The sequence below is a fragment of the Lathyrus oleraceus genome, chromosome 4 (genome assembly GCF_024323335.1).
Source record: "Lathyrus oleraceus cultivar Zhongwan6 chromosome 4, CAAS_Psat_ZW6_1.0, whole genome shotgun sequence".
NCBI lineage: Eukaryota > Viridiplantae > Streptophyta > Magnoliopsida > Fabales > Fabaceae > Lathyrus > Lathyrus oleraceus.
Window position 1 is genome coordinate 485,320,374 of NC_066582.1, and position 12,076 is coordinate 485,332,449.

The window sequence follows — 12,076 nt, forward strand, 5'->3', positions numbered from 1 at the left end:
TTGTAACTGCCTCTTCCTTCTCCTCCATGTCCTCGTCCACGCCCACGATCTTGGCCACGACCTCGTCCTCTTTGGCTCTTGTAGTTCGCATAATTTGCTTCCTTTATGTTGAGTTGTAGTAGTTGCTCCATAGCCTCCTTTTGTTTAATTTTTCTCTTTTGTTTTTCTTCGTATGCTTGTAAGGAACCCATGAGTTGCTCAATAGTCATGGTCTTTAAATCCTTCTTTTCTTCAATGTTGGTAACAATGAAGTCAAAACTTGGATTTAAAGTGCGAAGTATTTTCTCCATGACTTTTACCTCATCAACATCTTCACCATTTCTTTTAAGTTGATTGACTACGGCCAATACTCGAGAAAAATAATCAGAAATTGACTCGGACTCTTCCATAAATAAACGTTCAAAATCACCTCTAAGAGTTTGAAGACGAATCTTTTTCACCTGTTCCACTCCTTTGTTGCAAGTTTGAAGTTTGTCCCATGCTTCTTTGGACGCCGTTGCGTTGGAGATCTTCTCAAATGTATCTTCATCCACCGATTGATAAATGAGGAAGAGAGCTTTCTTGTCTCTCTTTCTTGACTCCCTCAATGTCTCCTTTACACCTTGGCTTAGCGAGGCTTCATCTTGCTCATTGAAGCCTTTCTCAACGATATCCCACACATCTTGAGCTCCTAGTAGCGCCTTCATCTTGATACTCCAATTGTCATAGTTATTCTTTGTGAACATCGGCATTTGAAAAGGGAAATCTCCATTCACCATTTTTTAGGACCTTGAAGCTCTGATGCCACTTTGTTGGAAATAAACCTTTTTTGTGTTTAAGAAAAAAGTGTGGGGGAATATTAGAGGCTTGAATAAAAACTTGGTAGGTAGGAGAATTATTTATGGAAGAGAGAACTTTGTATTTTTGCTTGATACAAAAGTGTTGGATTACATCTCTATTTATAGTACTCTAAGGAGAACTCTAGACACACTAATTCTAGAGAGTTCTCAACTCTAGATATTCAAAGAGTATTCTAGAGAATATTACAATCTTAAGAAATATCTAGATACTCTAAATACTACAAGATTTTTCTAGAAACATTATTCAATATAAACTAAGCCCAAATAACTAAGTCCAAAATCAAATAATAAAATTAGGCCCAAATCAAGTTTAATATTTCAACAAGTTGATTGTCCATAATTTCTAACAAATGATAGCTCATATAATCATTTACTAAATGAAGTGATTTCCGACTTTCCAATAGACTTTCAGCTATCCATAAGTTTACCGTAAATTTCTTCCACCTTGAAGGATTTAGTTCCATTTGACCATCTCATATAGTCAAGCAGATTATTTTGGCATTGTTCAAACTAGCAATATATTCCTCATCGGAAATGACAAACCAAAAGGTGAGAGTGTAGCACAATTTCTCACGAACCTTATATGCAATAATTAGCTGGATCTATCGGGTAAAGAATCTATGATCAGTATTTTTATGAAATTCAAAATCATCTTTTCTAAAAGCTTTCTAAAAATTAAGGAGCGAAAATTCTAACATAAGTTTCAAGACAAAAGATCTAGTATTTATGCTAGACTCATCTCTCATCCAAAGCCTCATGTTTCACCAATTTCACCAAAATACTTCTTGAAGTATAATGAAAAGGATGAAATCTTCTTTTTATTTTTTTATATATATATTTTTTAAACACACACTAGAGTTTTCTTAATTAATTGATTAAGTTAATTGACTAGTTTGCCTGAGTCAATATCACCCCTACATTCCTCCATGCTTCTGAAGCAATCAAATTACTCACCTTTGCATCATTTATATAATTCGCCTATAATTGATGATTGCTCTTCTTTTTGTTAAAAATATCCAAAATAATATTTTATATGCGAGATAAAATATTGTATATCACATTATGCAGGATGGAGACAAGTCAACACTGTCTTATTTCCACGATGCCTACTTTTTCCAAATTAAAGGAAATACGAAAAGTACAGTTCCTTTGTATTATATTTTTTTGAGATAATCTAGTGTGTGACAGGTTGAGTTCTTTATTCTTAAACAATGTTTTTTATATATAACTGTTACATTGGAAAGGAAATAAAATAATTTGTTGTTAATCAACTAGAAATTAAATAATTTCAACTACATTGTTGAATTATTAAAACATGAATGAGTTACGATATGACTTGGAATTTACACTATTGAATTAGTAAAAATATGAATGAATTGTTTATATAGGATATTTAATATTGTGAAAGTCATAAGATAGTTGCTGATTATATCGATTAGAGGATCATCAACTGATAATAATAAATGATTAAATTTGTCTAACAATTTTACAAAATTATTTTAGTTATTACATATCATAGTAATATTTAAAAATCACAATCATTAAAAATTATTTTTAATAACAGACCGTTTATTAACCAACTTCATCATTTTATTAATTAATTTTGTTTTATTATTTCACGGGTTCTGTTCACGGACATTGCTCACGAGCACCGTTCATAAGAAATATTTTTTTTTATTTAGAAAAAATACTATTTATTGTATAAATACGATGAACAATATATATAGTTTATGTATTTGATATAAAAAAAAAGTAAGAATAACATTGTATTGAATATATGTATCAAATACAAAATGCATATGATGGATTGAAAGTTACCATCATGAATTATGTCTATAAAAAGACATTTAAAAAATCCATTGATATGTAATACATCAATTTTAGCCTCTTATGAACATTATCAAGTGAGTTAATTTCATTCTCTTTCACATATCAAATAATTTCTTATTAATGTTAAATTTTAGAAAATTATGATGGTAAAATCAAATCTAAATTTTATTATACCATGGTGTCAATTGACTATGTTCCTATACATAGGGATTATATCAATTGACAAGATAACGCCAAACTTAATATTATTACAAAATCAATAATGAAATTAAAAGCTAATATTATATAAATGTTGTTCACAAAAATTTACATTAATAAGAAATAATTTGATATTCCCAATAATATAAATTTTTAAAACCTTAATTTTTATGCTTGTTATCGATATATCAAACAATTTCTAATTAATGTTATATTTATAGATATAACTTATAATCTTATAACTTGTAATCCAACCGTATATTTTGTAAACTAGATATTAAGTAAATAGTTATCAAATATGGTCTGGTCTATATTAAGTTTGACATTATAATTTCAATATATATAAAGTTACATCAATATTTCATTTAAATTAAATGATACAGTCTTGGATAACATTTTATGAATACAAATGTTATAAAATAAACAGTTGAATTAAAATATATATTACATATATTCAATGGTGGATTTTTATTTTATTTTTAAAGGAATAGTATATTTTTATTAAAAAAGTTATTGTGAAATGTTACTGTGCAACATTAACCATCCATCTTGCAGTATAAATAAATCTCTGTATAGCACTCATTATTCATTAGTTGTATCTCTAATGAAGCAAACAATAGTGGGAATGTTGACGCATTTTCTTTCACTACTCCTCGGTGTCCTTACTATTTTGGTTTTGATACAAGCTCAGGATCAATCAGGTTTATTTTCTTCATCACATATCTGTTACTACTAGTAACTATTATAGTTAAAGTTATCTTAATTTTTTCATTTATATGTATCTCAGGATTTATAAGCATAGATTGCGGTCTACCTGAAAACTCAAGCTATGCTGAGACAAGCACAGGCATAAACTACATATCTGATGAAAACTTCATAGATACAGGTGTAAGTAATAAGATACCACCTCCTCTAGGCAACATTATTTTACAGCAACTAGAACATGTGAGGAGCTTTCCTAGTGGAGTGAGAAACTGTTACAGAATAGATGTAACAAATGGTACTAAATACTTAATCAGAGCTTCTTTCTTTTATGGAAACTATGATAATCTAAATGAGCCACCAGAGTTTGATATTCATTTTGGACCTAATGCGTGGGATACAGTCAAGTTCACCAACTTATCACGCGTCGTAATGAGTGAGATCATTTACACTCCATCACTAGAATACATACAACCATGTCTTGTTAACACAGGCAAAGGAACTCCTTTCATTTCCGTCATAGAATTGAGGACTTTGAACAATGAAGCTTATGTCACATACTCAACTAAATCAGTGCTATCAAATTTCTTTCGATATGACTTAGGTTCCATCACAAATTTAAGATACAGGTAAGATTGTATATAACATATCTGACACGGCTTCACAGATATGAACAAATAACTGATAAATTTTTTGGTCGTGTGCAAACAACAGGTACAAAGACGATGTTTACGACCGGCTCTGGTTTCCTTTTAAATGGGATGAGATGAGAAATCTAAGCAGCAATGAAGATATATTAACTCAAAATATTTATAAACCACCAGGAATTGTTATGAGCACTGCTATTACACCATTTAATGTCAGTGCCCCTATACAATTTAGTTGGAGTTCAGATGATGTAAATGACCAATACTACTTCTACTTGTACTTTAACGAGGTTGAGAAGCTGGCTGAAAGTGAAACAAGAGCATTCAATATCATAGCGAATGGAAAACTCTTATATGGACCTGAAATACCTGCATACCAAAGAGTACATACCATATTAAGTACAGCAGCTTTGACTGGAGCCGGAAGGTATATATTTACCCTTTCTAAGACAGACAATTCAACTCTTCCACCCATCCTCAATGCCATGGAGGTTTATAAACTAATAGACTTCTCACTATCAGAAACTCAAAAGGATGATGGTAAGTTTGTTCTGCACTAAAAATATATTTATTAATATACTCATGATTATCTTACATATTTTTTCTATAATAAATATAAACCATTTCATTCTTTTAAAGAATAAATTTGTAAAACAATAGAATTAGTCAACAAAATTTAATATATCAACCTTGTTCAATTTCATGTGATTTATTTAACAATGACTTATATTAAAAGACGAAAAGAACATTTGATTAGTGTAATTTTTGTGGTAAACTTTGTGCAAATTGGCTTGAAATCTCTTTAAATATTATTTTAAATACCTTGCACTAGTTGATGCTATCACAAGCATCAAGAAGAATTATGGAGTGGCTAAAAATTGGGAAGGAGATCCATGTGGTCCTGTGAAGTATATGTGGGAAGGTCTAAACTGCAGTATTGATGATGGCCTCAACCCTCCAAGAATCACATCTTTGTAAGTTAGCAATCCCTTAAATAAAATATATGCATAGATAATTCAAAAACATTAATTGTCCTCTGAAATTACATTTGGTATTGTTATAAGGAATTTGTCTTCAAGTGGATTGACAGGGCAGATAGTATCTTCTATATCAAAGCTCACCATGTTACAGTATTTGTGAGTTTATAATCTCATTTGATTAAATAAACTATTTACTATAGACTATACTCACTATAGAGTTTTTCTACATGTAACGTAAACTTATAAATTATCTACATAAATTTAACTACACACTCTATCATTTCAGGGATTTATCAAACAATAGCTTAAACGGTTCTTTACCTGATTTTCTGCAACAACTACAGTTTCTAAAAGTATTGTAAGTACCATGGAATTGAATGCCATTTATTATGAGTATAAAATAAAAACAAATTGTGTTATATTTACTTTTTGTCATGTGCTTGCAGAAATGTGAAAAATAACAATTTAACAGGATTAGTTCCAAGTGGACTTCTTGAGAGATCAAAAACGGGTTCTTTGTCACTAAGGTATGTTAATTCGCATTATATCAATATAAGTTTAAATCTCTAAACTATATCATATATTTTTTGGATAACTCGTTTTTTAAGGTTTGTTTTCATCTAAAAAATCTTAAAATTAATTGATGTGAATCTTAGTTTCACTTTGAGAAAGATACTTTACATATACTATGACTAATTATATGATAACTAATATCTAAATATATTTGGCTTCTTTCAGTGTGGATGTGGAACTAAAATCTTCTCCTTAACTGAGTAACCATTGTTAAGGAGATTACCTCTCCGTCCTATATTCAGTGTCACTCTGGATTTTCCAGCATGATAATCTTGGTTTGTATGATATGTAATATATAATTTTTATTGTGAATGTTTGATAAGAGTAAAAAGAGTTGTGTGCCAAATAGTAGTTGGGTGAATGATGCTTAGTAAAAAGTAATACTTTCCTCCTAAAATATTAGGAAGAATAATGTGTATGAACATAAATAAATTGTTAGTTTTGTCATATTTAATGCGGAATGTCCTGATAAAAAAATGATATTCTAAAATATTTCTTTGATAGTTATTATAATTTCTTCAACCAATGTATTATCCATTTTTAGAGGAGAATGCGTCAGATGAATTGGTCATCCCTTAATCATGAAGAGGAGGCGCCAATTGCATTGACGCATGCATTGGGCTCCTCATGATGAGGCGTCAATGCTATTGACGCATGCATTGACCCTCACGAGGAGGCGTCAATGCCCCTGGCGCCTTAGTGTTATTTGTGGTGTGAGCGCCAATGTCTTTGGCGCCTGCATGTCATGTCATGTGGGCGCCAACACTCTTGACACATACATTTTATGTCCTACGAGCGTCTTGGTCAGTCTTAATATCCACCATCAAAACAATTTTGAACATATAATGCATCATCCTACGAGCGTCTTGGTCGGTCTTAATCTCCACTCATTCGCACACTTCTCCGTTTTGGTTGAACGTGGACACAAGCCATTGTATTCATCTAATCCTTTCACTCTCTCCAATTTCTCACTCTAACCAACTGTGCAACGTCCGATTAAGACGTTCAAACATATATGTGTTCCAAAGTCGAATCTATATCGGAGCCGCAACAGCGAAAAATATTACATCAGCATTTCGTTTCTGAATGTATGCAGACATTGTTAAAACAGAGAAACTTGAAGGTGAGTGGAGTTGAATTAGAGAAAATATGATATTAGGAGATGATTTTGTGTGAAAAATATTGCATCCAAAGCGTGACATTTATACAGAGTGGACATAAAATGTATGCGTCAAGAGTGCTGGCGCCCACATGACATGACATGCAAGCGCCAGAGGCATTGGCGCCCACACCACAAATAACTCTAAGGCGCCAGGGGCATTGGGGACTCCTCATAAGGGCCAATGCATGCGCCAATAGCATTGGCGCCTCCTCATGAGGAGCCTAATCCATGCGCCAATGCTATTGGCGCCTCCTCTTCATGCTTAGGGGATGGGCCAGTTCATCTGGCGCATCCTCTTCTAAAAGTGGTTATTTTGATTATTTTTTTGAATTATTTGATATTTTTGATTTTTTTTTTTAAAAATTGATTATTTAAAAAAAATCGCTAAGGCCTCATTCATTTAAAAATAATAGTATTATTTACAAAATATTTAAATAAATCAATAATTTTTTTAAAATAATATATATATATATATATATATATATTATATATATATTATATATTATATATATATGAATTGGATTAAATTAAACAATTAAATAGTATTTTTATTTAAAAAGAGAATAATGGTTTGAAGAAATATGCTAAATAATTTTAGACAAACCACAAAAAGACCGATAAAAAATGAGCAACAAAAAGAAGAAGACGAATTAAGTCCAACTAACATACAACAAAAACAACTAAGTTACCTTAACTTTATCTTATTAAGTGAGGTCGATAACATATCTCACTGTAAAATTTTATGTAGGATCATGCTTCAATCCAAATCATTAATTTTAAGATTTTTTTTAGTAACTTCTTTTATGGTCTTTTTAGATTTTCATGTCTCTCTAATTATTCGACTTCTCTTCATCTAATTTAATATTGTAACCCCAAAATCTACATGTCTTTTCTCTACATTCTCAAACCATCTAGGTTTATTTTCTACCATTTTCTCTACTATAGATGTTACCCCAACATTCTTTTTAATATTTTCATTCTTAATCTTATTATGTCTAGTCTTACCACACATAAAACACAACATCCTCATCTATGCTATATACACTTACTTTATTCTCATTTTGATTTTTAACCTCTCAATATTCTGTTCCATACAACATTGCAGGTCTTACCGCAGTCCAAAAAAATTTGTCCATCAGCCTGAGCGGTACCTTTGCATCACATAGAATTCTTAAAGTCCTCCTCCATTTCAGTCGTCCATCTTGAATTCGATGATTTGCATTCCCTTCTATTTCTCCATCATTTTGTATTACGGACCCAAAATATTTAAACTATGTGACTTGAAGGATGATATGGTTTTCAATTTTCACCTATAGATTATAAATATTTTTTCTTTTATTGAAACTACATTCAATATATTCCGTCTTACTTCTATTTAAGCAAAAATCACTGTTTTTAAATCTTGTCTCTAACCCCTCATTTAAATTTTTATTTCACTTTTTAAATAAGACTATATCATATGTAAAAGTCCTGTCTATAACAATCGATCACAAACCCAAATGAAAAGAGAGGGTTCTAGTAGACAGTCAAAAGCTATATAAAGCTTTTGTCAAATCTTTATTAATATAAGGTAAAAATAATATTTGAGTGTAACTTTTATCCTCTAAATGAGGGTCGGGTGATTTTGACCTTTTACTGTTTAAGTGATTTTTTTCTTTGTAATTTAGCTCTCTTAATCTTTATTTTCTCTTATATTTATGTTAAGAGGACATATTTTTTCCGAAAAGACTAAAGAAATATATTAATACAACATTACGAACAAGACATGGAAGTTTTTTTTAAAATATTCAATTTTTTAAAAAAATATCCAAAAATACCCATATTTTCAAAAAAATTATAAATATGGGCATTTCTTGCCCTATTTTCTTCATGGGCGCCACCCTAGTTGGCGCCTACCCTTAAAGGTAGGGCAAGTCGCCACTAGGGGTGGCGCCTACACTTGTTTTTTTTTTGTTTTTTTTAATTATTTTTAATATGTTTTTAATTATTTTTTTAATTTTTTTAAATCTTTTTTAAGTTATTTTAAATTTATTAATTTATATTTATTATAAATTATATTAATTTATATTAATACATATATATAAATAATATTATTTGCAAGATATATATATATATATATATATATATATTATTTAATTTATATATATATATATATATAATATATATATATTAATTTAATTTATAAGTAATTAATATTATTTATAAATTTTTGGGAGAATTAGGGTTAATCATGTTAGGGTTAATTAATCAATTATAATTAGGGTTTATTGATCGGTTATAATTAGAGTTTGGTAGTTATGACCTAATTCAAACCGTAATTCCCCCTAAGACTAATTAATCAAGTGCGACACTAATTAGGGTTAAGTACATTGGTGTACAACCTAGATCTTTTCCTATAAATAAAGTGGTATTTCCTTGCATTTTCTTCACCACTATTTCCTATCACTTTCTCTATCAAGTTGAGTTCATGGCATCCCCCAGACTGTCATCATGGCAGTGAACATCATCAAGGCGCCCGGATCCTGAACCAGTAATCTTAAAAAGGGGTGGGCATGTTATTTTCTCGCCTGTGAAACCCCCAATGGAGATGAAATTTTGGAACATCCGTTCGTTGGACCAACTAAAAAGGTCCTTGATGTCTTGGTTAGAGGGAGATTACGAACCTGGTGAAGTCATCAGAAGGATTCTGAGGCTTAGAAGAAGTATCTCATTTGAAACTGGAGAAACGGTATGTTCTTGGGTTGAAGTTGAAAGCGACATTGATTGCATCCAAATGATGCATGGATCAGACGACATAGTGTTAACTGTTGCAATTTATTTTTTAAAACTCCAATCTAATGATTGTTTATATTGTTTGTTTTTAAAGGATCCCAAGAAATTTCGTCAACGTTCACACCCTATGCCTTATCCAGACCCATGGTGCGTACCTTACATAGAGCGTGCGGGGTTCGGTCATGTTATGCATGTGGTAAATGCCACAATTGATGTGAAATTTATTCTTGCTTTGTGTGAACGTTGGAGACCAGAGACACACATTTTTCACCTACCAATCGGTGAATGTACTGTCACACTAGAGGACGTGTACATGCTTTTGGGTCTTCGAATAGATGGTAAGCCTGTGACTGGAAATGTTCAATAGCCCAACGAACTATGTGTTCAAATATTGAGCGTAGATCTGGTCGAGGGTGAGGGATCTGCAAAAGCAAGGGGCCAGGGTATTAAACTATCGAGCCTCCAATTCTACCACGACTCTATAAATTTGACTGAGGATTCATCCGAACAAGAAAAAATCATAAAAACAAGGTTTTACATTATGTTATTGTTTGGGAACTTGTTATTTCCCGAAGGCACGGGAAATAGCATAAACTTTATGTACTTGAGTTTGCTCGAGGACATTGATAGAATAAGCACGTATAGTTAGAGTTCTGCTGTATTGGCTTTCCTATATAGCTCTTTGTGTAAAAATGCACAAAATGACCACTGTACATTTTCTGGATGTGCTTTTTTGCTCCAAACATGGGGGTGGTGGAGATTGCCGAGGCTAGCCCCAGAAAATCCTAACGTCTACTCCTTCCCCAACGCAACTAGGTAAATTTATGATGTTATTTCATTTTGTATATTTATTCTATAAATATTTGTAAATAATATTATTTATCTTTTTTTGTTTAGGTTCATTACAACCGAACTAGATTACAGTCTTATCCCAAAAAATAAAATAATATTTTATCGTCAACTCTTGGATCGTCTCCGAGCACAAGATGTATTACCACTAAATCATTCATCTTCTAACTAATTTATTAATATCAAGCATTCTCAATAAATAACATATTTATTTTTTTCTTTGCATTTTATTTGGAGGCCATATTTGGGATTGGAACATCAACCCAACCCCGAAGATGCAGCTGTTTGGACAGCAAAAACGGCTATCATGCGGTTCACCACTGTGGAGATGCACCAAAGTGACCGTGTCAAACTGCAATTCGGAATGCATCAAGAAATCCCAGGCCCCCCAATGTCTTTGGAACCTTGGCATCTTAAAAAAGTCAGCCACTAGTGGTATGCCCAAAATTGGAAGGCATTTGCAAAGGAGTTCCGTAAAATATGGAAAGAGCGTGCCCACTATGTTCTACAATTTCCGGTGGCGCCCAACGAAATGAAGCCGACAAGGGAATATGTGGATTGGTATAGAGCAAATACAAATCCAGAAATGATTGTGTCTGACCCGTTCTATTTGGATGATCCCCGAATGCAACAACCATATTTCCAACAACAACAACCACCACAATATTCCCAACAACAACAACCACCACAATATTCCCAACAACAACACCACCAAAGTATTACCAACAACAACAACCACCACCATATTACCAACAACAACCACCACCACCGTATTACTAACAACAACCCCACCACCGTATTACCAACAACAACCACCACAACACATGTTCATCCCCCAACCAAATCAACACTACATACCACAAACTCAACCCCAATATCATGAAGATTACCAACACCAACCTCAACATTCCCACCACCATCAACAGTCCCAACACCTACCACAAACTCAATCCCCCCACATCCACCAATCCCAACACTTTCATCACGACGATGTCCCGGGCTCTTCTAGTCCTCCACTTAGCCCCGACACAGGTATACAAGAGGATTACCAACAAGACTACTACACACCACAACAGACATTGTTCTTTAGCCAACCCGATTCAACCCTCAACTACCAAAGGCCACATTTCGAGGGCGCACCCAACAGGAGTCAGTTTGTCCCACCGAGACAAAGCTTTGAGGGCGTAGAGGGCACCCGCCTTTCCTACAGCATTGAGGGGACTTCGACCCAACCACAACGGCAAACGGCAAGGGGACGCGTTAGGACTAGGGGTGGTAATAGGGAAGCACCACCACCACGTGAGCTGTCTAGACGAGTAGTTAGACCTCCCCCGTGCGGATCGTACCAGGGACCGCATAATATGTGATAAATCCCAAATTAATAATGCATTTTAATCATATCTTTATAATATTTGTCTTGTGTATTTATTTAATATAAATATATTGTGTTTATTAATATAAGTTAATATATATATATATATAAGATATATATATATATATATATATATATATATATATATATAT

The 12,076-nt window shown here is 32.5% G+C and overlaps 1 protein-coding gene across 1 annotated transcript; it reads left to right on the forward strand.

The window, feature by feature from the left end:
- Window positions 1-3,425: 3,425 nt before the first annotated feature.
- Window positions 3,426-6,216, forward strand: LOC127076453 (probable LRR receptor-like serine/threonine-protein kinase At1g05700). Its single transcript, XM_051018118.1, has 8 exons — window positions 3,426-3,568; window positions 3,655-4,198; window positions 4,284-4,756; window positions 5,049-5,190; window positions 5,281-5,352; window positions 5,483-5,554; window positions 5,643-5,723; window positions 5,935-6,216. Exons 1-8 carry the CDS (start codon window positions 3,472-3,474, stop codon window positions 5,963-5,965), a joined length of 1,512 nt encoding a protein of 503 aa, XP_050874075.1. The 5' UTR covers window positions 3,426-3,471; the 3' UTR covers window positions 5,966-6,216.
- Window positions 6,217-12,076: the final 5,860 nt, after the last annotated feature.

Bases quoted from the DNA above. Each gene is read 5' to 3' on its own strand.
- LOC127076453 (XM_051018118.1), top strand. From the start codon at position 3,472: ATGAAGCAAACAATAGTGGGAATGTTGACGCATTTTCTTTCACTACTC. The intron at 4,199-4,283 runs GTAAGATTGTAT...TGCAAACAACAG, and splicing joins ATCACAAATTTAAGATACAG to GTACAAAGACGATGTTTACG. The intron at 5,724-5,934 runs GTATGTTAATTC...GGCTTCTTTCAG, and splicing joins ACGGGTTCTTTGTCACTAAG to TGTGGATGTGGAACTAAAAT.